We start from the raw sequence: 25,690 nt of genomic DNA, 5'->3' as shown, positions 1-25,690 counted from the left end.
ATATGAATGTGCGGTTGGAGGATTGTGGGGGGGGGGGGGGGGTTAAACCAACAGCAGAACCGGTCCCAGGACAAGAGACATGGTGATGCAAGTAGCTTTGTGTCACTGACTGCTGAGATGAGAGGCCTCACTCATCCCTGGTTTCTGGCTCTGTTCCTTCAGGTCCAACAAGGCTTTAGCTGCCTCACTGGACCGAGCTGTGGACCCACAGGACCCCTTGGTGAACAGGTTGTTCAGAATGATGGCCACCACTGCTATGTCACAGGCTCTGTACTTCTCCACTGGTGCTCATCCTCAAGACCAATACTACCATTATGGTACGATACCGCTGCACAGCTTTTATTGGCTGCACTAGAGTTTCAGTGTGACTGTGGGTCAGTCCATCCATCACACGTCTGCACACACTTGTCCAACGTCTGTTGTTTGTGAAGAATTATTCGACTGAGAACTAGAAAGAAGGCTAACGTGCTGATATTTGCTTCGTTGTCGTAGGTCTGGCTCTGGATCGCTACACACACTTTACCTCACCCATCCGTCGGTACGCAGACATTGTCGTGCACCGCCTTCTTACCGCAGCCCTGCACATGCAGAGGGGCGTTGTATCTGGTAAAGCACCAGCCAGTAACAAAGAAGTGGAGGAAATGGCTCACCATGTCAACAGCAAGAACAGGGTCAGGGGTGTTTTATTGTTTGTGTTTTTCAATGATTCACCTCTTACTCTATTAACAGAAGCTGTGCTGACGTCTGTGTTTCATTTGCAGGCAGCACAGGCAGCCCAAATGCGATCCACAGCACTGTTTCAGTGTCTGTTTTTCAGAGAACGAGACCCTCAGACAGACCCGTGCTGTGTGGCTGATGCTGTTGTCTACTCCATTCGAGACAACGGTGTCTTGGTGTTTATCCCAGAGTAAGAACCTTCAGTCCTGTGTTTTGTTCTGCAGTCTTCTTCTTTTCCTTTGTTTAATGGAGCTGTACAGCAGCTCACAGACGGCCAACCACTCGTGTATTTTTAATAGACGAATTCAAAGTTTATGACAATGAATGAATTTGTTGGAAGATGTAATTGCACGCTAATCAATGTATATTTAACAGTATACACGCTAGTTTTATTTTCTCTTAAAAAACCTCAAAATGAGTTTTAAATTGTATAAATTTACTAAACTAATTCCTTAAACATTTATTGTGAGCAGGGAAAATCGGCTAAAACCCCGAATCTTTTCTCTAGCAGGCTTTAAATAAGTTAATTGCATTGCTGAAGTTGAGTCTGTGGGGAGGGACGGTGCTTTGGAGCCAGCCTTGTGTTTGTGGCACTTCTACGTTAGCTTAGCTAACCTCTGGAGGTTGCTGCTTGTTTATTGCAAGGAAAGTGTAATTTAATAACATCAGTGTTCTCCATGCTTGTGGTGTTACAGGGATATGCAATATTAACAGTTTATTAAAATGTAACCTGTGGTCATTTTGAGAAGGCTGTAGAATCCATGTAATGATTAAAATCACAGGGCGCAAAGCAGGTTGAGTAATATCACTGAGTAAGTAAGGCTGCCTCTGACCACAGCCATGTTGTTCACAGGTATGGTGTGAGGGGGCCTGTGTATCTGAAGAACAAAGAGGGCCTGGTGGTGGTAGCGGGACAGGACGGCAGCTGTGATTGGCAGGGTGGCACTGTGCGAAAATACCCGGACCGCATTACCACCACCTCCAGCTGTGGCACCTCCACCTTCAAACTGTTTGACCACATCACCGTAAGTCACAGAAAACGCTAATCAATCATTTTAGAAGGTTTCCAGCAATGCAGCGCCTAAAGGCGACGATTCCAAATATATATGCATGAGTGTATATGAATCACAGGTTCATACGACTACTGGATCTTTTGTGGTCCAACATTAAGAGACGTTTTATGATCTTGTTGTGATAAAGTGTTGTGTGGTTGCTGCTTTGTTAGCTAATCTCAAGGTAACAAAACGTCAGTAAGATGAATGAGACGAAAATGATTCCTGAAAATAAATCATTTAAAGTTATTCAGTTTATTGTTTTTAAATATTATATGAAAACAAAAACATAAGTGTGGGGGGGGGGGGGGGGGCTCTCCTCCAAGACAAGAAATGTAATGCTTCCAGTTTGTGGCGTTTCTACACAAACCTTTTTGTAAAGGGAGATAAAAAATGACAGTGGGCGGTAATTGTCGATTGTTTTCACATAAACGCCTTTAACCCTAGAACACTATCGCTGGGTGATTTACACCCGAGAAAATACATTTATATGATTTCACTCTCCTGCAGCTGTTTGCGTGTCGAGGAGCCTGTGCCATCACCAGGGAAGTCTCAAATGTCCCAGGAATGGGTGGACCAAAGACCAGCTTTCCAGAGTCATTATTTTGTTTTAGGAGTTTTATTTTTCATTTTGTTAGACATGGCACAGTTGAAAGTAAAAGAAGACCACTCTAATTTGTCATGTGTTGTCATATTTTGATATATTTGATTACCTTTCATTGGTTATATTATATCGGGTAAAAATCACCCGGCATTAGTGATCGTGTTACTATTTATAGCGATAGTGTTCTAGGGTTAAACGCTGCACGGTCGCACTCTCTCTCTCGCACTCGATAAATGATCCATTGTTGCTCTGCACACGTTTGTTACCACAAACGTCGCATGCACTTATGTCATTGTCATGAGACACTCTTGCAAACAAACTCACGGTTTAGTAACACAGTAGAGCAGCGTGTTTACGGGACAGTAACAGTAATCTAATTACCTTTTTTGCAACAGTAATCCCTTACTTTACTCGTTACTTGAAAAAAGTAATCTAATTATGCGTTGCTGCCCATCACTGGCGTCAAGTTATATTAAGTTCAGGCATGTTACACACGATGATTGTGAGGAATAAGTGCATGTGATTTAAGCAAAAAGAGCAGGAAACATTACCCTAAGGTTAGCTAACAAAAAGAAACTGAAGTAACGGTGTGTTATTCTCACATCTTTGGCTTTAAGACATGAAAAAGTGACAGAGTACTGCTGCTTCCACTGTTATCAACATCTTTTCTTTCTTCATGGATTTATCCTGGGGTCATAAATGCCAAAGGGCAAAGGCAATGCTAACAACATAGCTTACTGATGGATGATGATGGATGACACATGTGGCCAAAACAAGATAGAAAGAAACATTAGCCCAAACACAAGTTGTCCACCACAGCATTGACTGCTGTCAAGCTATGATCATATCAAACAAAGAGATGATGATGATATTCAACAAACAAATCAACAAAACAACAACCTCACTGTGACACTTGACCGAGGTCACAGTGTTAATGAATGTTTTTCTCCCCCTCTGCTCCAGTCTCCACGTCGTGTGAATGTTAGAAAGCACAGTAAAGAAAGTTCGTGTACGGATGGATGAACGTTTGTTACATTGGATACGTGTGTGTAACATACGTATCCAATTTATCCTATTTATGAACAAAATTGTGGCACAGTCGGAAACTTCTCCACTCTACACCACTGTCTACTTAGCTGTGACGCTGCGCACAGTGCTGAGAGGACTGCTGTTATATATTACGTCACAAACCTTAAGTGGGCCTGTCTTTGCATAGCATTCCATTAGACTATTTTCAGTAGGTGCCATTACTGTGTAGTGATCGAACTGAGGAATACTGTGACTTACGTTCTCTGCTCTCTTCAGGTTCGTATTTCTGTCCACTCTTCAACTTGCCACGCTGACCGTCTAAACCTCGAGGTCATCAGCAACAAGCCTCACCACAGTGCCAAGTCCCAGCAGCCCAGCCCTCAGGGCCGCAGTCAGCTGGTCAAAGAGGTGGTGCGTCAGAATGAAGAGGCGCTGGCTCAGGAGAAGACAGCCCGGCGCCCCAAACTCTCCAAAGAGGAAAGAGAGTTTCGTCAGAGCAAAACTCCCAGTCTGTACTCTATTCTGGAAGAAATCAGAGAGTTGGCTCTGATGGATCTGGAAAGGGCTTCACGCCTCCCGGCAACAACAGCATAGAAACGCTGTAGCCCAGCTTTACCTCCAAGCAGACACTTGTGAGAACTGCACGCTGTGCGCTAACAGAACGGTGATCATTGAAGATCACTCGTGCTGAGTCATCCAGGTCATTCTTGTAGCTCCAGATTGTGTGTGGACAAACCACACGAGTGTGTGAAGTCACAGGAAAGCAAACACAATATTAAGTAAAAACATGTCCCGCCATCTTTTTAGAAACCAGAGTCAAACCGAATCAGTGGATACGTTTTGTAAAAGTTAGTTTTTAAAATCACATCAAGTTAAACTTAGTTGTAAGGAGGATAGGGAACGTGTTAATGCCAGTGAAGTGTCAGCAGTTACTTTGACAAGACCTAGTACTCACTGCAAATGTGGTTCAATCCTGCAGGAAACTAGTCAACTGCAGCAGGTTAAAGAAGTCTGGTAACAAAAGGCTTTTCTCTCAGCACCAGTGATCTCAATATCTCACTGGTGGGATCAATGTCTTGTGTAAATTAAATGTCTTGTGTTATAGAACCATTTTTGGTGAGTTCACACATCTTGTACTACCTGTGACCACTTCATACAAAACCCAGCACGAGTATTGTTCTGGAGATGATAAAACGTCCACTCGTCCATTTTCTTCTGCACGTCCTGGAATCTGTCCCAGCTGTCATAGGGTGAGAGGCAGGATACGCCCTGGACAGGTCACCGGACTGATAAAACTTCATGTCACTCATTAGCAGACTTTAAAATAAACCCGTAGAGTAATGAACACACCTGAGGTTGGTTGTATTGGAAGTGATGTATAAAACTAGGATGTATTTATCTTATAGTTTGTATATCAAGAGCCTGTATAGAAGACACCAACACCAAGGACATTTTTATTGTTTGAACTGGTAAATAATCAGAACCGTTTTTTGGTTTGTGGATTTTAAGATTGTTTTCTAGAACTACCAACAGAAATATGAACTGTACATAACTATTTCAATATGTGTGCAGTGGCCTGTAATTAAAAATGGTGTTTTCATTAGCGCAGATGGAGCCACTTCATCGTGTTGCGTTTCATGTCCCTGCAGTAGCTTAAGAAAGAACTGTTCATAATTGAACGAGCACTTAATGCTTGGAAGAGGGTGATGGTCAGTTGACAGCTCACATACTACACACACACAGAGGCCTTTTATAGAAACATGTTTGCAACCAAAATTCTGCCAATAGTGAAACTGGAGAAAGAAGATGCATCAGAGCAGGAACTGTGGATCAGTTCAAATATTTTTCTGTAACAGATACCAACACATGGTAAATACGTTTAGGATTTGGACTTTTAAAAATAAGAAAAACATTTATTTCCATTGATTATAAATGTCTTTGCTAACCCAAAGCTGACGTCACAGTAGGAACATGTGCTCAAGATATAAACCACCAGAAATGCACAACATTACTCGAATGAGCAGGCACGAACATTGGGAAACCTTTAAATCTGCTCACTGCCAAAGCTTTTCAGCAGAAACTGCTGCACGTGAACTTTAATCCCCCTCTACACAGTCGTTGCTGAGCTGTTGCTCAGGGCTGAGGCCGGTCTCAGCCTCAGCGGGCTCAGAGTCTTTGGGGGGAAGCGGGCTGGTTTGTTGCGTGGAGGTGTTGTTGGAAGGCTCGAGGTCAGGATCTTCTACAGTTTCATCTCCATCAGTAGAACCTTTGATGACATTTGGTGAGGATGCAGCTGGAGGTTTGTCTCCTAACATGTCAGCAGTCTGAGAGGCTGAAGGGCCTGAAAGGGTTGAGAATTAGAAACAGTGATGGTTTCAGTCAACACAGACACACTCAGTCTACTACGATTTATAAAAGACAGGCAAAGCTGAGATAATGAAAAATGAAACTGTAAACTGCAGGGTTCAAACTCATTGTTCAGGGTCAAATTTAAGCACTTTCAAGGTCCATTATCAAGCTTTTCCAGCACATTACCAAAAACAGTTTGCATGTTCCACTTTGCATCACCTCAGTAAGACCATGTAAAAATTAAAACAAATCGTCTTAGGTTGACTTAAATGTTCTTTGTTCCTCTTTTGTTAAAACAGAGAAAAATGCACCACACAAAAATACTGAAAAAGGAAATGGTTGTCTTATATGCATATAGTGCACAAACTCAAAAAACTCATTTCTCTCAAAAATGCAGATGTGCAAATGTGAACAAATCAACTTGTTAGAGATGCTCATCTCCACTTGGAAAAAACAACCACACAAAAGAAGAAATCTGCACAAATGAACAAGTCTGCTCATCAGATATTGATGCTTCTTTCCTACGTGACACAACAACAGGAGACAGATGTTTGGTACTTTAACTAGTTAAGCACCCACACCACCAAAAATGAAACACTAGTTAAGTGTCGGACTAACGATTAAAGCTTTCACTTGAGTGAAGTCACTAATATTACTGCTACTGCTAAGTAATGTTAGCCAAGTTTAAAGCACACTGCATAAATCACCATGCCATAACTAACTGCTGTGCTAGCACTGCCGTACTCTATCACACTCAGTGCATTTCAATCATTTCTCCAGCAAGTTTGATAGCTAGCAAAATAATAATCATAGTTTTAAACATTAGCCTGTGTTATGTACACATACTCGAAATTATTTACTGTCATGTGACTCAAGAGTACAAATTCCTTCAGTGTCGTTTTCCATCGAACACTCATTAAAACAGCACGAACCCTGAAACTGCTTATTAAAATAATATGTATGTAAATAATAGTATGTTGCATTATAAAAAATTAAGCTTTTGACTGCCCTCCAGAGTTCACGTTAACTTCAGATCTCTGGAAGCTACACTACCCGAACGATGTCAGCTGTTTAGTTTCTATACTGGACAGAAAAAAAAAAAAGGGGGGGGGGGTGGATTGGCTCCTCTTAAGGAGGACTAATGACTAAAATGTGAAAGTTTAAAGTCGATGAGTAAATCATGCTCGGGTAATACAATGGAAACGGTCTCATATCACCATCTAGTGTTATAAACTGTAAACACATTTTTATGGGTGAAGGCTCATAATAGAGACCGATCAACAGGTCATTTTCTTTTCTATGGGTCTCATTTAAATCACATTACATCATTTCTGCGGTAAATGAGGACCCTGAAGAACGATTTAATGTCACTGTTAAAGATTTGTAGACAATAGATCGCAGACAGCTGGCTCCGCTTTAACTAAAGAGGAAGTAAAAACAGTTTGGATCACAAGTGTAAGGCAAAAACAAAAATACTACGCCTAATTGAAGCTGACATCAGACAGGCAGTAAAGAAATCAATGTTTTCTACATGCTTTGCCTCTTATTACCAAACTCCACACTAATGTGAGGAATCTCTGGTGGTTTGGACGAACTGTGCAATACGGGAACTCGTCACTCGACCTTCAGGGTTTCTGGTGGATATATACACTAGATCCACTTCACTATATTGTAAGGAGTATTCACTCACCACCCATCATCCAAATCATTGAATTCAGGTGATCCAGTAACTTCCACAGCTGTATAGAATCAAGCACCTAGGCATGCAGACTGCTGCTACTAAGTGGAAGTGTTTGGGAACGACAGCAACTCAGCCATCAAGTGGTGGATCACGTAAAATCCCAGAGTGGGGGTCAGTGGATACTGAGGCGCACAGAGGTTGCTAATTTTCTGTGGAGTCCATCGCTCCAAACTTCACGTGGTCTCCAGATTAGCTAAAGAACAGTGCACAGAGAGCTTCGTGGAATCCATTTCCATGGCCGAGCAGCTGTAGTCCAAGCCTTACATCACAGAGTGCAACGCAAAGCAATGGGACACAGCGGTGTAAAGCACGCCGCCACTGGACTCTAGAACAGGAGAGATGCAGTCTATGGAGCGACGGATCACAGTTCTCAATCTGGAAAGCCGATAGACAAGTCAACTTAGCAGTTGCCAGGACAACAGAGCTCCAGGTTTGGTGGCAGGGGGATTTCGGTGCGGGGTTGTTTTTCAGAAGTTGGGCTCAGTCTCTTCGTTCCAGTGAAAGGAACTCTTAATGCTTCAGCATACAAAGACATTTTGGCTCCCGACTTTAAGGGAACAGTTTGGGGATGGCTTCTTCCTGTTCCAGCATGACTGGGCACCAGTGCACAAAGCAAGGTCCACAAAGACATGAACTCTGGCATGGGAGTCCTGACCAGAACACCACTGGGATGAATGAGAGCAGAGACTTGGAGCCAGGCCTTCAACATCAGTGTCTGACCTTACAAATGGTCATAAACTCCCATAAACACTCCCAGAAGAGTTGAAGCTGATATAGCTGCACAGGCGGACGTCGTGAATGGGATGTCACTCGAGTTCATATGAGTGTGGGGGCAGATAAGCAAACACTTTTGGCAATATACTGTACATTCAATGTTTTGCTTTTTGTATTTTCATATAAAGTTAATACACCAATGAAGCTAGATGATCCTTATGAACCTTCGCTGGATGTTTTGTAGCAGAATCATTAATTATTTCTGTTATATTGTGTCCCAGCTGTATGATACGTTTTTGCCATTCTTACCAATTTGCTGCTGGCGTGCGCGCCTCTTTTCCAGGGCCCGCTGTCTGTTCAGCTCAATGCGTTTCTGCTGCTCTTCGGTCAGAGAGGGAGTAGGTGGGGGAGCGAGGGCTTCGGCAATCTGCCCTTGGGGAGCATTAATAAAACTCTCTCTGCTGAACAGATCAGGATCCCCAAATGTTTCCAGTTCACGTTGTACCTCTTCGTCACCAGCACCTGAACACAATTTCAAGCAGTGCTGATAATTAAGTCCTGTGGAATATGGCAAGTATTATAACAGTGACATTAAATCGTGCACCTGCAGGTGTGAATCCACCGTAGGGCTGTTCGATACAACGATATATACGGTTTGACGATATAAAAACGTCTATTTCATTTTACGCTATCGTTTGTTTCGTGGTGTCGCAAAATAAACTGTTTACGGCAATATTTCTTCATGGTTCTGATGTCACTGTAGTAAAGTTCTCTCTCTCTTATATATAACCACACTACGGACGGACAAGCGCCTGTTTTTATGCGTTGTCGTTAGCAACAACGACGGTAAAACCATCGCGTGTCCGCTTGTTTATGTTCCACATAAATCTTTCAGAATAAAGCTCAAGATCCTGTTGAGACTTTTCAAAATAAACTGAATCACGTGAAAGAGCAGATTATTTACGGATGAAGTAAAACAGAGCCGCCAGGTGCTAAAAAATAAACCTTAGACTCAAACGTTAGAACAGGCTTCTCCCCGCAGCACGCCGTGTAATAAATACTCACAAAGAAAACGGCGCCGTTACAACTTCTGTCTAAAAATGTGTCGTTTCATGCATCGGTTAAAACACTCAACTCCAGCTACATGACGCGCAGCTGGAAACACTTCACGCAGGTCGAGATTCACAGAATTGACAGAAAATGTTACATTTCTGTGATTTATATCGTTATCGGACGATAGAATTCTTATATCGGGAGATGAGACTTTGGTCATATCGCACAGCCCTAGTCCACCGTATCCCCATCAGTAATGATTTTTCTTCTTACCATCTGTACTTGTAAAATCTTCATGTGTCAGGGGCATGTCCAGTCGTATTCGTTTAAGACATGTCTATAGAAGAATGAGTAAAAAATTACAAATTCTGAACATTAGGAATCCCACACGCTTGCAGGAAATATTCTACTGCTTCCTCTCACCTGCACTTCCTTTTTGCTGCCGAGCCTTTCCACTTTGTCAATAAAATCTTCAAATTGCAATTTGGGGTACAACCTGTGGGCCCAGTTCTCCATCTTCTGCATCAGCAGCCGCAGGTCTGCAGCCTAATGGGGCAAACATCAAAAACAGCGAGTAGTGATATGAAAGAGGGCTGTGTGTGATAGGACGCTTCTTCTTCCCACTAAAAAATGACTTCCAGTCATTGGAACAAAAGACATCTTAATTTGGTAAACCAACCTCTGGTTCCCCTCACTCATTTTTGACCACGACAGAAAGGGCAACTTTTGACCTTTTAGTCTCAAACCAAATTTAGGACATCTAATTAAAAGCTGACAGGCCAAACAGATTTAGCTCAAAAACCAATGTTCATTCACATCTGGTAATTGGTGGGACAGATGTTATCATATCCTACCTCGTGTCCTTTGCCTTTGAACTGGATATTGTCAAAGAGAGTGCCCAGAGCTGGAAGCCCTCGATCTGATATCAGCCTGGGAAAAAATATTAAGACTAAGTTAAACCATTAATGGATTACAAGCAGGGTTAGCAGCACATCCAGGCGTATTTGGCTTATCCAATTCAGGATCGTGGATGGCTGAAGCCTATCCCAGCAGCCAGGTCGCCAGCCTGTCACAGGGCCAACACAGACAGACCCTCTGAATGGAAAGGTCAGTGCCTTCAGATGTACCATGTTCAGAAGGCAGTAGCTTGTTGGGGGGGGGTAGGGTGTTTGGTTTTCAGGGTGCCCACAACCTTTCTTTTCCCACCTGTTTGTACATAAGGCAGTATAATGAGAAATAGTCAAATTTCTCCATCTAAAAAAATAAATAAAAAATTGCTATATATATCTATTTATAGCAAAGTTGCAATTAATTTGAATATTTTATCAAATGAAAATCTATGTTTTTCTTTAATACAGCTTGCAAGTTTTATCCTAAGTATAATCGACGTTCTTACTTAAAAGCTTATTTAACATCCTTTGATTTAGTATAACTTAGTTCTGTCCAGGAACATTGTGAACAGAACAGTAACAGAGGAGTGCCACTGGGACACCCACTGGGAGACTACTGGGAACGAGCCTGACTTATGGTTGGCAATACTAACCAGGTTCACACTATAGGTGTACAGAGACTGGAAACATCTTTCTCACACACATCCAGGGATGTCTCCAACGCTCTGACAATTTTCAGTCTGGGAATTTTGCCCATCCAAATGATGAAAACAACAATGGTATTAGAGTCTTTCTTCTTTAAATGACTGGCAGAGTGAAGCTGCACCATCATCACACAGATGCAGTCATTTGTACCCGCCGCTAAAGCGTAAGAAGACGCTGCAGTACTCTGCGAAACAACAGGTGTCGCCACTCAGATAATATCACATCACTTTTTTTGTGCAAAGTTCTTTCCACAAACTTACGTTTTCAAACATTTGCAACAACTCTGTGTGTCAGTGTGTCTCTGAGCCTCTGTGCACGATTATTAGTGAAACGGTGATAAAAACCAGTGCAGTCACAGACTCGTGTTCAACCTGGCTGCAACACTGACAGTCTGCACACGTCAATCAATGATTTTGGCCTCCTTGTGTCCCAGCTCACACAAGATGACATCAAATTCCTATTTAAATGCGCATTTTAATGCATTTCAACCCTCTGTCGTGATATAAATGTCTTTGCTACCTGTGGGAGTCCAGCTTGGGTTGGGGTCTCTTCACGCCTCTCCTTTTAGCAGTAGGGACATCAGCCAGCTGTGATACCTCACCTTCATCTCCTGCATTGAAAACACATGACAACAGGATGTGTTTCTAACTCATTCTGTTGGCAGCGTGGCAAACTTCAAGCTTATCTTTAAATCCAGACAAATTATAGACTGGAGGTTACAGAAGAAATGTGCTGGTTTGAACAGTATCTGATAGGTTTCATTTGCTCACACAAACAAAAACATGTGTGTTGTTATTGTTAAATGGTAAAATGGTAAATGGCCTGTATTTATATAGCGCTTTACTAGTCCCTAAGGACCCCAAAGCGCTTTACATATCCAGTCATCCACCCATTCACGCACACATCCACACACTGGTGATGGCAGCTACATTGTAGCCACAGCCACCCTGGGGCGCACTGACAGAGGCGAGGCTGCCGGACACTGGCGCCACCGGGCCCTCTGACCACCACCAGTAGGCAACGGGTGAGGTGTCTTGCCCAAGGACACAACGACCGAGACTGTCCAAGCCGGGGCTCGAACCAGCAACCTTCTGATTACAAGGCGAACTCCCAACTCTTGAGCCACGATCGCCCCGGCTTAGAAACATCCAGTCTCAGAGAGATGCTGAAAAACCAGTTCATGCATTTGTTAATTCTAGGCTGAACTAACAAATTCATTATTATCAAGCTGTTCCAAAAAGCTTTGTGGAAGGACTATGAGAGGTTGTATTTCTCCCACATTAGCCTTTTTTCCTGAATCTTATTTTTCTATGATTCTTCATTAAACCATGAATTTAAAATACAAAGTTCTGAATCATCACATCTTAAAGACCTCATAGTAATCCTGTAAGAGCACAGCAGCATCTACCATCTGCAAAAGGGTCTCCTTCCTCCTGGCCTCCCCGGCCTGGGGAGTGTGGTGGTGGGAGTGGGGGGAAAGCTTCATCCTCTATGCCGTCATAGTCAGGAATGTCCTGCGGGCTATTTTCCTGTGGCTCAACCATGGTGAGTCGGTCCTGGAGACAAAGTAAAAGACGTGTGAGCCCCAGTCGTCAACAGCATCAGCATTAAGTTACATGAATTTAACTGCAAGTTGAAAAAATGACATTTATTTCTGTAAGAGTAATTCTTTACTGTGTTACAACATCAACATGAAAACCTAAAAAACTGGCATTTACTTTTTTCTTTTTTTACATCAACAGGAGGAGCTGTACAGACACTCATCCCACCTGGAATTATACCCCAAATTCAGAAATGTACTATTATGATACATTAATGGTCCATTATGTTTGTTTCACAGTTATATACATAATACAATTTATAGATTTGTATATATTTACATTCTATCAGGGATGAACTGGTTGTGAACCTTTGGGCTGATAATGACATTTAAAAGTTACAATTTGGATGAATTATTACTGCGATACTTCTTTTGGACTCTGTAGTACCACAGAAATATCATTAAAGTAACAGGTTTGTTTTAAAGTCTTTCAGCTGTTCCGTAAGCATCATCGTCATCATCATTTATATAGCACTTTAAAAACACACCTGGCAGACCGAAGTGCTGCACAATACAAATGTAGTAATAAAATAGCAAAAAACAAACATAGCAATAAAGTAAACTCGAGCCAAAATGATGTGACACAACTAGGGCTGCCACAAACGATTATTTTGATAGTCGACTAGTCACCGATTATTTATGCGATTAGTCGACTAATCAGATCATCATCCATTGAACGTAAAAGTACAGCTTATTGCACCAGCAGCATCTGCTCTTATATAACTATCATTAGCTTACAGCTTTAAGCTTTTAAGGTGCTAACTAAAAATAAAGACAAGATGATAGTTTATTCAATTTTAATGAAATTTGCAGATTGTTTCGGTGAAGTTTAATAAACTCCTTGCTATCTAAAATATAACAGGACACTGGAGTATATTCTGGAGCATCTCACACTTCTGATAATCAGCTGTCTGCTTGACGTTTATTCAGCTGTGTAAAAACTATAACTTTAATCTCAGACAAACAGATTTACTCAGGAACAAATAAAATACTAAAAAAAAAAAAAAAAGCCAAACAACAACATTTTTAAGTTATCTAAGTGACTCATATATATTTAACCTGAGTAGCGAAAGACGGCGGTGGGTTTGAAAACAATTTGCCGGGAGTCCGGTGTTCTCACCGTGCTAGTGACCTAGCCCCCGGCTAGCTATCGAGCTAGTGGGTAACAGACGTCTCCGAAAACGTCGGAGCGCTTTTGAAAATATGTGGTGTCCTGATAAACTGAGCAGATATTTGAGGTTTACACAGCTACATTCTCGCCTGAAAATATGTTAAACGTTTATTTTGTGACCCAGAAAGAATAATAAGAGTAATATTAAAACTAACTAGCTGCCGCCGTTGTTGGAAACTGAGCTGGGCCGCGCTATGAATTCTGGGACACAGCTGCTTCTTCTTCTTCTTCTTCGGGGTTTAACGGCAGCTGGCATCCTTGTACATGCAGTGCTGCAATCTTCTGTTTCAGTCTGTTATTACACTCTTAAATCCTACTACTTATTCCTGCGTCTTTTGTGATCTTACAAAGCTTCAAACGACGCGTCGACTATTAAATCAGTCGTCGACGGTAATCGTGACTAGTCGACAAATCGTGGCAGCCCTAGACACAACACAGACACAAAAGGAAATCTTCTACATTGTTTTGCTGTTCACACAAGTTCTAATGCTACCCTTTGTTTCTGGAAGGAGACGATTTTCTGTCCAGTATTAAAGTTCAAAGAACAGGGTATCCGTCTCCAGTGGGCTGCTAAACAAGTTTACCAGAAAAATCAGACCCACGGTCATGTTGTGTCACTTTGAGTGATTAGTCAGCAGCAATAACAGGGAATGACAAACTGACAGACTTTGGATATAAAACAAACAATTTAAACATTTAGAAGTTAAACATCTTCTCGGATTCCTTTTGCTGCACATGTCTATGTATGTATTTGCTGTACAGTGTCATTTGTTTGGAACATTAATCTTGATGTATACATAAACATTTGATTTAAAAAAACGTGTTTAAAAATAAACACTGACAATTAAACAACACTGGTGCACGGTGACTGCAAACAGAAGCAGCTGCTTGTATCCTCCTGTGGATACAAACCAGCAAGAACTCATCAGATCTCTGTCACTTACCATTAATGAAGTTTGGCTTTTATTAATAAACAGAGAGCACGGATATCGGGCAGGTATCACTTCGTCTGGGCCCTTAATGGGGTCGTCCGTGAAGCGGACACGTCAGTAGCTCGCAGGCGCAGCCACAGGAAGGTGGCAAACTAAACAGGCTGCTGATCGGACCCAAACCGCTCGGCTCTGCAGGATTTCACGGTCAGAGCCGCAGCAGCAGGACACCATGATGTTAGCGGCTACAGTTTAGACAGAACCAAACTGAGAGACTTTGGGTAAGCTATGAATAATGTAAGCTAACTGCTGTCAGATGAAGGAGCTCTAAAGTGTGACAAGAACATGACACAGCAGCTCTGTTTAAAATGAAAGGAAACGTTATTGTCATACCTGTTATGAGCAGTCGACAGAGAAACACGACAACTTTCAGCTTCAGCCGCTGAGATGCGCCTTTTTTCCCTCCACAGGAACGAATGAACGCCTCCTTCCTCGTGGTTGTTATTAGCGCTCAGCAAACAGCAACATGGTGCATTAGCGCCACCAAATGGACAAGTCAAATTCTGTCAAACAATTTCGCCTGAAAAATGAAATATGGCCTGATAGCTTTCACCCAGGGGCGATTCTAGGACCAGAGCTTTGGGGGTGCTGAGCACCCAGAGAGCTGCCCAACCAGGCAAGATCAACTTTACTCATCACGATGAGACGTCTTCCCCGTCTCGTCAGTCCCTGCATCCCTACATGTCTCCAGTCGTCCTCTGTCTGTCTCCTCGGTGCATTTAAACCCCTGTACCTCGCTGTCGTCATCGTCTGTTGTCCTCGCCCCATGTCTGTGCAAGTCTGCAAATTTCTTTATTAAATCACAAGATTCTTAACTTCATCAAGTCTCTCTGTGCCTGGGTCCTCGTCATGATACATGACATCACTGTTTTGCAACTTTGCCTATGGTACAATGGATGAAAAGATCTTTACTGCAGATACTACTATGGCTCTGTAGATTTTTTTACATTTTATTTTCACCTATGTCGCCTCACCTTGACTGGCACATCTGTCTATCACTTTTTGGTAGTCAACTCTCTCAAGCAGTTAAACGGTTTCCGTTGTGCCTGTCACTGCTCCCTGTCTGTTTGCTTACCTGGTTCTTCCTGACCTTGTACTTTCTCCTCACGTTCCCCTCTTTCCTCTGTCCCTCTTTGGACTGACAATCATACACAAATAGATTATATTCAATTAGATGAACAAATTACATTAATATGAAAAAAAAAATACTGTTAAGATCACTAATAAAAAGTCCTCTCTCAGTGCGTTTTCACCACAAGGCAAATAACCAAACCACGTGTTCATCTAATAAAAGATGTACATTTGTCCGCAGGCTACGGACAATTTTAAGTTTTACATTTTAAATAGGCTATATAAAATTCAACGGGAGCAACAGGACGGTCAAATGTCACTGATTCTACTACAGAGTAGGACGGGTTGTAGGGTTGCAAACATCGTGAGAAAACAGTTTCAACACTGCAGGGGCGCACCTTGGACCAAGGGCAGGACACCTGCTATGAAAGGATGCTGAGAACCACAGGTGAGGCCAAATCAAAAGAGGAAAAATCCGTGGAAAGCAAGTCCACAGACACGTCGCAGCAGGATAACAGGCACCTTTATGATACGTAGCTGCACAAAGTAATATGGAGGTCACAGACATAGCGGGCTGGGAAAACATGGAATAAAACACGAGGAGGAGAAACGAGGCATGGGGACTGGCAGATACACAGAGGGGACACACAGGGGGTGAAGTCACGAGGGGAAATCAAATAAGCAACATCTTAACAGAACAACCGAGGGACCCTAAAACTGATATCAAACAACAACAATACAAGACACACAAAAAACCAGGTAGAAGTCCCGGGACCATGACATGCAGCTGGTTACATATGGTTAAAATGATTCAAATGCAGTAAGTGTGCACGTTTCTCATATCAATATAGTCCATAGCTTGATTACTGTCTGTAGCCCACATGATTCAACTATTTACTTACACAAAACATGTGAGTTTAGATTCTATCTACTGTATAGTAAATAAATATGTAGCCCAACAAGTATAAAATCCAGAAAGCTACACAACATGGGGCGGTTCATTTACAAACACAGGTCTAACTTGAGTTTCACACCGTTTTTATTAGAAAACAATCAAATTGTTAAATGCTTAAAGTACACAAAATGTCAGAAATCTGCACCGTCATGAACACAAATTTAAAGCTAATTTTTCGTGATTTGTTGATTAACCCTCCGAGGTCTAAATCCCACGTTGTGCACATCAACATCACACATTTGTACAAATAAAGTTTATAACAAAGACATGTTCAATATTAAGCTCTGGAAACAGCTTGTTGTTTTGTTGCCATAGCGATGCCTCCAGGGAAAAATTAGGGAGCAGAGCAAGAATGAGAGCATATTAGTGGATATATGCTTTGATAACTTTGCCTAACAACCATAAAGAAATGTTTTATATTTTGTGTGTGTGTCCTCATTATTGAGCTTTAATCCTGCATGAAGGCCGAGATGAATCTCTTAGAGTAGAACTTTACAGGAACTATCAGAATAAATGAAAATAATAACACTTTGACTGCTTTAGTCTTTTAGATTCACTTCTGTCTGTTTTGTTTTGTTTCCATTTAAAAGATATCAAACTCTGAGCAAATGTAAAAAGAATCTCTGCACATTCCACAGTCTTTGCTGCTAAAGTGACATCACAGCATTTAAGCATGTTTTGAATGAAAACATCAGCATATGAACACAAAACTGAAGAGACACTGCAACCGTATGAAAGCAGACCACTATTTAGTGACATTTCGACGTTTCCCTGAGGATTAACTGCTCTGTAATTTACCAAGAACTCAAGTAAGCTCAAATTTCACTTTATAAACTTAAGAGCATTTACTTAAATATATAAAGCCTGATTTTCCTGCCTGCCAGGACAGTATTTATGTACTTTACATTGTGCAAGACTAGACTATATTTTCCATCATAGAGAGGATGATGTGGATCTATTATTCAGGAAAACAAATGTACATAAATGAGAAAATGTTCTTAATCATATCTCAGAGTGACAGAAGCTCTTTTTAACACGATTATTTCTGAGACTATTTTGTTCATTTAGGAAAATAGAGAAGACTTAAGTCTTGTTCTCAAACAAACTATTAGAATTTCTGAGAACCTGAGGCTGCGTCCACATTTCTGAAAGCGCAGCTTTGTCTCTGCATTTGGGCCTTTCTTCCACACCTAAACAGCAGATTGAGTCACTGAAAGGTGAGATTTTTAAAAACGACGTTTTTGTGTTTAGGTGTGGACGAGGAAAACGGACATTTACTCAGGTAATGTCAAAAGTGTGCGCCGCTGTTGACGCTGTGGCCACGTTAGTGTTTACATGAGATCAGTTTCTACAATGGCAGCTGTAGACAACATACTGTGTCTGTTCATCTTAGTATCTGCAGTTTTGACACACTTACATACACACACAGTTACTGTGCCTCCATTTAGAAACACAGAGGCATCAGACGTGGCTTCTACATTCAACACAGACGCTCTCCCAACCCAAATCCTGACGTCGGTTTGGAATAAATGTCATTTTAAAAAAATGACATTTATGTATGCTGTAAGATTTGGCGTGTTCTTGACAGCGTTTCACTTTGTTTTTAGCGTTTAGATGTGGAAGGAGATGTTTTTTCAAAACTGCACATGTGGACTGGATTTCTTTTAAACGAAAAAGGAAAACGTGCGTTTTCAAACATAGGCGTGTACGTTCGGACGCAGCCTAAAGTCATCACAAAAAAAGCAAATTCTCTGAAGATTCTTAGTTGAGGTTTACTGATCATTGTTGTTTTGTGTTCCTTGTAGTCAAAATGAGTGCAAGTGGAGACGGACCACAAAATAACCAAAACGGTAAGCACATGTCCTCAGTCTAGAAATTGATGAAAAACTGATTTTCAGCAGATAGTTGTGGATGTTAATTAAAAGATTTAATGATCTTGCAGGCCGACAGGTTAACCCACAAAGGTTTGCAAATGGAGATCAGCAACCAGTTAATGGAGGCTTCGTGAACAATCTGTATCTCGCTCTCCGTGATATTCGTTGGTTTCTGCATGAGCTAATAGCTTCAGCACTGGGACAATATGATGACTTCTACGGTAGCGATGACGATGACGATGACAACAATGTCAACGCTCAAAATATTAATGTGAGGGACAATAATGCCAATGCTGACAACAATGAACAGCACCAGGATCGTAATGCTGTGGTTGTTGGTGGCATTGAAAATGAGGAGGCATTTGAAGACCGTGTGGATGTTCACCAGTACATCCCAGAAGAGGACCCTCAGCCAGGTGTTTCCAGGAGGAGGTCTAGAGAGCTGGATGAAGAAGATGTGGAACCAAACAAAAGAATCAGATGGAGCGATGATGACTCTGACTTCTTCTCTGCCTCTGACACTGATAGCGAGGGCTGTCCTCATGTTGGTAATATTGCCGATGAGGACATCAATCAGCAGGTAACAGAAGAAGCACCGCAGCCTGGTGGATCCACGAAAAGGTCCAGAGAGGAAGATGTTGACGAAGAAGGTCGTAATAGCAAAAAATCCAGGCTTGCATACTCTGATTCGGGGACCAGCTCAACTGTGTGCGACCACTCTGAGAGCAGCAGTGATGGACTTTTTGAAGATGCGCACGAAGAGCTTGACAACCATGAAGCTGGAGGCTCGAGGAAGCGTTCCCGAGAGGACTTTGAGGAAGAAGAGGAATACTTGCCGGCATGCAAATTTCAGAGGTGTTCAAATGAGTCCAGCAGCAGCAGTGATGAAGACTAACACTATTTCGACGGGTTTCTTCAGTATCCTTTTAGTAGGCTGATGGCCTACTCAGGTGACCCTGAATCCTCCATGCTTCAATAAGCTGGGCATACACTGTGCGATTTCTTTCAGTCGCGTTATTCAGCTCCTGCTCAAACTGTACGATTGACTCGCAGGGGTGAGAAGTTTGTGCCTCCATCGCTTGTGTCCCGGTCACACGCCGCACCGCTGTTCTACTCCGTCTCTTCGCTCTCATTTCTGCGTTTGCGCGTGCGCGGTGTGAGACGCTGCGGTGACACCCTCAGGACGACCCACAGGATTTCAAACAGGTTTGATTTTCTTACGATTTCTTACGACCAGCTCCCGATCATCAATCGGGAGCTGGTCGTGAGGTTTTAATCGCTTCTCGTTACCCCGTTACCCTCGTTATGTAGACGATGCACGACACACGATCAAGGCCAAACTCGGGACGACCTCCAAAACGGTCGCACGACTGAAAAATCGGCTCAAAATGGGCCAAAAATCGCACAGTGTATGCCCAGCATTAGGCTGCTGGGGGATTCCCATGATGCACTGGGTGCTTCTTCTTCACCCACTATGTTTAATAGACCTCTCTGCACTGAATGGTACTTGTTATTAACCTCTGGTTCTCTTCCACAGCATGTCTTTATCCTGTTTTCCTTGCCCCTCCCCAACCGGTCGCAGCAGATGGCCGCCCCTCCCTGAGCCTGGTTCTGCCGGAGGTTTCTTCCTGTTAAAAGGGAGTTTTTCCTTCCCACTGTCGCCAAAGTGCTTGCTCATAGGGGGTCATATGATTGTTGGGGCTTTCTTTGTAAGTATACCTTACAATATAAAGCGCCTTCAGGTGACTGTTGCTGTCATTTGGCGCTCTATAAATAAAATTGTAAAGCGCTTTGAGGGGTCCCGAAAAGTGCTATAAATGCATCATTATTATTATTATTATTAAAATTGAATTAAAAATTGAATAGATGTCACTGTGATGATTTCTTGCCTCCATAGAAAGCTTAGACCCAAATGCAGATTCAATGCACAGGGTTAAACTATTTATGAGACTTTGTTTAAAGAGAGGGAATGGAGAACGTGGCTCGAGCTAGGAGTGTCAGCAGAGAGCAGGAACCAGAGGAAAAGCTATCGAGAGACTGAACACCTGGCTCCTGATGGGAACAATCCAACGGGAATTCTGCAACAGAGGGAGAAGAAGTTGCTGGACGGGTAAGGGAGTTTGAGGGTAGGATGAGTATGTTGGCAGAGGAGACCTAAACACAGGGAAAACAAGGGGGAACACAGGGAAGCAGCATGCCAGAACTGGAGCAGAGGGGAAGCCTAGTTACCACTGGAGATGGCAGAACAAACTGGCGAGGAGTAGCAGGCAGCGCTGGTTTAAGAAGCCCTCCTGCTGATTGTTTGCAGATGAGGCCCAGGTGAGATGCTGGAAACTCCACCTCTGAAGTGTGGACACAGTATCCCGATTCCAAGTGGAAAAGCCCCTCAGACACTTCCATGGTGCATGACAAGAAGGATGAGGAAGCATTCATGGTCCATCCATCCGTCCGTCAGCGTAATGCCTAAAAGTTTATTCAGATGTAAATATATTACATTTTTAAATAAAGATCGTCACTGTTTTTAATGACGCTGCATTTCATTCATGTGTCTCTATTGGACAGTGTTGTAGAAGTCACAGAAGACAGGAATCAGTTCCAGCTTGGCCTGACGTTTGATCACTAGTGATGTGCGATACCACTGATTTCCTTTCCGATCCGATACCAAGTAAAATTCAGGGTGGTATCGATGATGCTGATCCGATACTTTGTACAAAAACTTTACTCTTTTATTGTATCTCAAATTATAGCGTCATAATCATTACAGGACATCAGATTACTTGTTCTTATCACGTAATAATGCAGAGTTCATCATATAGAAATACAAACCTGAAGTTGTGCACTATGTGAACACCTTGCCTGCCTGCAGCACTAAAGGACTCCGTGAGAGACGTCTGTCTCACCCTAGCAGCACCTGTCCTTCTCCTCCTCTTCAGTTCGCCTCAACGTAAGCTCGTCATATTCTGTGATATGATTTACTCTGAGGTGTTTGACGAGGTTAGTGGTGTTGCCACAACACCTCACTTTCTTGCCACATGTATCGCAAACCACGTCTCGGCTGTTTGTGGATGTAAAATACGTGCACACATGACTCCAGTTACGCTCAGCCATTGTTGTGAGTGCGCGCGCCACAGGCTGCCACACATTTATACAGCCGTGTTTCACACATAACTATAAAAGGCAGAAGAGGGAGTAGTTCTTTCCAATGTAGACAATCTGAATGATAGTTTCTTTCCACTGTGTTCCTGTTAATGAAAAACTACAATTTCACCCAAAATGATTAAAATATCAATATTTTAATGTGGAAACCTGTTTCCACATCTGGACTTTCTGTTGCTGCCCACGCAGGTGAAACTTTCTTTGAAGTGGCTTATTGAAGTTGTAATTGATAATCAATTCCCACACAATGTGAGAATCCAATCAATTTGTTTATCAGGGGAAAGGTGTGATTTTTTTAGGACACTGGAGCCTAACATTAACTGGTTTAAAATTAGCTTATTTCCATAAGAAGAAAAACATACTGAGAAAGAGATCACCAAAATATACATGTACAAATGTGAAATGGTCATATGTAGTGTGAAAGAGCTATTTGACATCTTTAAATTCAAAGTAATGTATAAATCCACTTACATAAAACATGAAAAGGCGCAGCAGCGATGCCCATCTCAGCCAGTGTATGATGGTGGGGCAAGATGGCAGCTTCCACAACATGACGCCAGCTCCTATGTATTTTTAGTAGATAAATGATACGTTTATGTATCAATTTGTTGGAAGATGTAATTACACCTTAATTATGTAATTAGAAGCAAAAATGATTTTTTTTTTAATCAAATCACCTCAAAAAATTACTGTACTTACTTTCTAAATCATTCTTTACCTCTAAAAGGGGCGGCTGTGGCTCAGGAGGTGGAGCAGGTCATCTACTAATCAGATGGTTTTTGGGTCGATCCCTGGCTGCTCCAGACTGCATGCTAACTGTCCTTGGGCAAGACATTAACCCCAAGTCACTCTCTGATGCATTCATCAGAGTATGAATGTGTGTGAATGTTAGATAGAAAGCACAGAAAAAGGGCTTCTATGAACAGGTGTGAATGAGGCAACCTGTATAGAGCGCTTTGAATGTTCAGGTAGAGTAGAAAAGCACTGTAAAAATGTCTGTGTTGATTTCTTTTGGACCTCAAACATTACTCACCTTGTTGCAGGTTTCTTTATTAATGCTGAAAACCCAGAATGGAAACTGACCTTACTGCTTCCTTCCTTTCCAAACTATTGCGGCTCCTCCAACCAACGGCCGCGGCAGGCTAAACATGAGGACACAGATGACGCGCAACAGTAAACACATGAGATACACCTCTGTACTATTTGCTACTTTTATTCCACATACAAGTGTCCACTATACAAATCGGCACACGGGCTCAAACCATTAAACAAATGCACAGACTGCACAAATAACTGCACCATTTACTATGCCAAATTTCAACATTGGCCTATTGCATAACTTAGTGAATAAGTATACATAAACCATCAAGTTGCAGTCAAAAAGTGCATCAAAATGATTCAAGCTGCGCTCAAGCTGCAGTCAACAGAAGGTTTTGCCTCATGCTCACCCTACCTTTCTGCTCATTAACATCAGGTGCCTTGAACAGGTGAGTGCAACCACATTTATCACCTAACACACCCATGAGTCACGCCCCACACCCGTGTACCAATACAGTGAGTGCATTTAAACTATTCTGCCCTCACTAGGGTGTGAAGCTGGTTTCTAGCTTGGCAGATAGCTAACAGGTCCACAATAAACATCCAGGAGTCAGCGGATACGTTTTAGATGTTTACTGTTGAAGCACTGTAAAACTGGTACAGAAACAAAAATAAAATTGCATTTTCTTTACAACATCAAACATTAAGCCATGCACTACAATGTATATAACACATAAATACAAACTTATCCAAACCCTTTCACTGGTTATTAGGCCCACGCATTTAGCGATTAGCTTAATGCTAACATTACATGGGAAATCCCATAGACGGGCTAACGTGTTAGCATCGCGGCCGTTTTTCCTCACAAAAGAAAGTTTTCCACACAAACCTCTAAACTGCTACACAAAACTATCGCGGGAAAGCTTACAAAACAGATAGCAACTACTTACAGGCATGTGCTCTCTCAGGCTCAGCAAGAAAAAGTGAACAAAAAGTGGAACAGACAACAGTTTGGCTATCCGGTTGTTCAGTCTGACGTCACTAGCCGTGTCTGGGTCTAAACTCCGCTGCAGGTCCATATATCAAACGATCACTCAGCATTACTGAGAGTTGAAAAACTGTCTAAAGTCTTTCATCTTTAATAAAATGATCAGCGTTCTGCTCTACCAGGTGTAACAATTGAGTTTAGCATCCAGGCATCCATGAAAACAGAATTTATGATATTTAACGGAGTTAGAAGTTAGCAGGGAGTTAGCTCGCTAGCTTCTATCTAAATACAATATAGCATGTCCTGACTGCGGGGTTTGGAAACAAATTAAAACGTACAGCTCTGTTATCACTTATCAGAAAATGTTTGGCCCAATTAATTTTGAAAGTGTTATTTAAAGTAGAAAAGTCTAAGACGTTAAGCCCACCTGATTCGTACTTATTCATCACAACAGTTTTTCTAATATAATGCGTACGGTTTTTCCATATAAAATTAAAGAGCATACGGTCAATATCTTTACTAATTTTCTTATCCAGGTGTAAGGAGAGAGCAGCATATGTTCATCGGGATATCCCTTCAGCTTTAGTAAGTAACACTCTACCTTTCAAAGACAAGTCCCTTTGCAGCCACTGCTTGAACTTTTTTAGGGTTTTAGCTTAACAATGCTCGCAATGCAATGATGCAAGTATTCAAGTATTCAAGTAACAGTAATCATCACATAAAAAAGCACATGTAACAGATTACGTCCATCGTTTTTAAGCAAGAAAAAAACAAACAAACTGAAAATATTGACAAAATGTGGCAATGAAGTAGATGCAGAATAAACGAGCCGTGTTCCTGTACACTCTGTCATGTAACGGTGTGTGGCAGGCAGGAAAATAGGACCCAAACACAAACTCACAGGAAAACAGGACTGAACTCAAAATGCAGCTTTATTGCTGATAGGTGACAAACGATAACAGTGATACCAAAGCAATGCAAAACTAAACTGGGAAGAGCTAATTGTAGTGATGGCCCGCTTGAAGCTGACGCTCCGGAGCGTGTGTCGAAAAAAACAACACACTGGTTCAGAAGCACTGTGTCGAGGCTTGCTTCGTTTGGCAAAAGTCACGTGACCAGTGACGTCCGAAGCTTCATTACGCACGTAACTGCTTCGGTACCTGATTCAAACGGATATAAGGAAGTGAATTATACACCATGCAGCTAAAACAGTAACTGGGAGCAGGTTTACGGATTCTGCATACAAACGTAAACACAGAGAGCGGACCCGACGCGTCAGAGTCAGATTTTGGTGCGTCGTCGGGTCCGCGCTGTGTTTGCCTCTTTTTTTTTCCGCTGGCTTCTGCAGCTGCAGGTTTCATAACTCTCTGTTTACCAGAGGTGGGACCAAGTCATTGTTTTGCAAGTCTCAAGTAAGTCTCAAGTCTTTATCCTCAAGTCTCAAGTCAAGTCTCAAGTAATGTCAGGCAAGTCAGAGTCGAGTCTCAAGTCACTGGTGTAAAAGTCCGAGTCAAGTCACAAGTCTGAAACTTTGAATTTCAAGTCCTTTCGAGTCTTTAAAAAAAACAAACGAAAAAATAATGTTGCAGTTATATGCTAAATGTAAATATTAGACCATGTAATTTTAAAATCTGTGTTTTTCTCAACACATGACAAAATGGTGAACTTAGAAAATATACACAAATTGTGAAATTGCACCTCTTTAAAATGCAGCTCAATTAAACTTAGCTCCAAGAATAATTTTCACCGACAGTTCTGAGATAAGCTGCATGTTATTCTTGGATGCGGTTGTAGGACCAGCTTTAAAATCGCATGACAAAAATATCATACACATTAAAAAAAACTGTATCACCAACGTAGCCTGGAAAACATTTGCTAGTTAGATGAAGTCAGCTATCTCATCTTAGCATATTTATATGCATATTTATAATTATACGGTTCTTGGAGTGAGTGCATACACTCATGAAGTTTAGTAACTTCCGGTCACTGCAACA

General features: G+C 41.9%; 3 protein-coding genes across 7 annotated transcripts in view; 2 read left to right on the top strand and 1 right to left on the bottom strand.

Moving 5' to 3' along the window:
- Positions 1-5,016, top strand: part of dis3l (DIS3 like exosome 3'-5' exoribonuclease) — a 30,799-nt gene extending 25,783 nt beyond the window's left edge. For all 3 annotated transcript variants that reach the window (XM_085462973.1, XM_085462966.1, XM_085462980.1), the window contains 5 exons: positions 163-317; positions 493-671; positions 762-907; positions 1,571-1,742; positions 3,679-5,016. In XM_085462973.1, the coding sequence (XP_085319099.1) occupies positions 163-317; positions 493-671; positions 762-907; positions 1,571-1,742; positions 3,679-3,996 (970 nt within the window). In that variant the 3' untranslated portion in view covers positions 3,997-5,016. The remainder of the gene's footprint in view (positions 1-162; positions 318-492; positions 672-761; positions 908-1,570; positions 1,743-3,678) is intronic.
- Positions 5,017-5,129: 113 nt separating this feature from the next.
- Positions 5,130-15,054, bottom strand: LOC146719292 (TIMELESS-interacting protein-like). The gene is made up of 8 exons (XM_085462991.1): positions 14,948-15,054; positions 12,263-12,410; positions 11,374-11,464; positions 10,114-10,189; positions 9,683-9,805; positions 9,533-9,596; positions 8,516-8,728; positions 5,130-5,743 (listed from the first exon to the last, which is right to left on the bottom strand). Exons 2-8 carry the CDS (start codon positions 12,396-12,398, stop codon positions 5,499-5,501), a joined length of 948 nt encoding a protein of 315 aa, XP_085319117.1. The 5' UTR covers positions 12,399-12,410; positions 14,948-15,054; the 3' UTR covers positions 5,130-5,498.
- Positions 14,460-20,377, top strand: LOC146719291 (uncharacterized). Of its 3 annotated transcripts, none has more exons than XM_085463014.1 (3): positions 14,460-14,835; positions 18,446-18,490; positions 18,583-20,377. In XM_085463014.1, exons 2-3 carry the CDS (start codon positions 18,451-18,453, stop codon positions 19,407-19,409), a joined length of 867 nt encoding a protein of 288 aa, XP_085319140.1. In that variant the 5' UTR covers positions 14,460-14,835; positions 18,446-18,450; the 3' UTR covers positions 19,410-20,377. The 3 variants fall into 3 exon arrangements, with proteins under 3 accessions (XP_085319140.1, XP_085319126.1, XP_085319132.1); XM_085463000.1 differs by lacking the exon at positions 14,460-14,835 and adding an exon at positions 16,930-17,449; XM_085463006.1 differs by lacking the exon at positions 14,460-14,835 and adding an exon at positions 17,485-17,922.
- Positions 20,378-25,690: the final 5,313 nt, after the last annotated feature.

This window comes from Copadichromis virginalis, linkage group LG1 (assembly GCF_057382275.1).
Source record: "Copadichromis virginalis isolate Kocher_CV1m ecotype Utaka linkage group LG1, C_Virginalis_male_GT1.1, whole genome shotgun sequence".
In the NCBI taxonomy this organism is placed as follows: Eukaryota; Metazoa; Chordata; class Actinopteri; order Cichliformes; family Cichlidae; genus Copadichromis; species Copadichromis virginalis.
The sequence above is the reverse complement of the archived record's forward strand: the minus strand, read 5'-3'. Positions and strand labels throughout refer to the sequence as shown.

Excerpts from the sequence above, each read along its gene's own strand:
- LOC146719292 (XM_085462991.1), bottom strand. The coding sequence starts at position 12,398 with ATGGTTGAGCCACAGGAAAATAGCCCGCAGGACATTCCTGACTATGAC. Across the intron at positions 11,465-12,262 it reads AGGAGACCCTTTTGCAGATG|GAGATGAAGGTGAGGTATCA; the intron begins GTAGATGCTGCT and ends TTTTCAATGCAG. Across the intron at positions 9,597-9,682 it reads GCAGCAAAAAGGAAGTGCAG|ACATGTCTTAAACGAATACG; the intron begins GTGAGAGGAAGC and ends ATTCTTCTATAG.
- LOC146719291 (XM_085463014.1), top strand. The coding sequence starts at position 18,451 with ATGAGTGCAAGTGGAGACGGACCACAAAATAACCAAAACG. Across the intron at positions 18,491-18,582 it reads ACCACAAAATAACCAAAACG|GCCGACAGGTTAACCCACAA; the intron begins GTAAGCACATGT and ends ATGATCTTGCAG.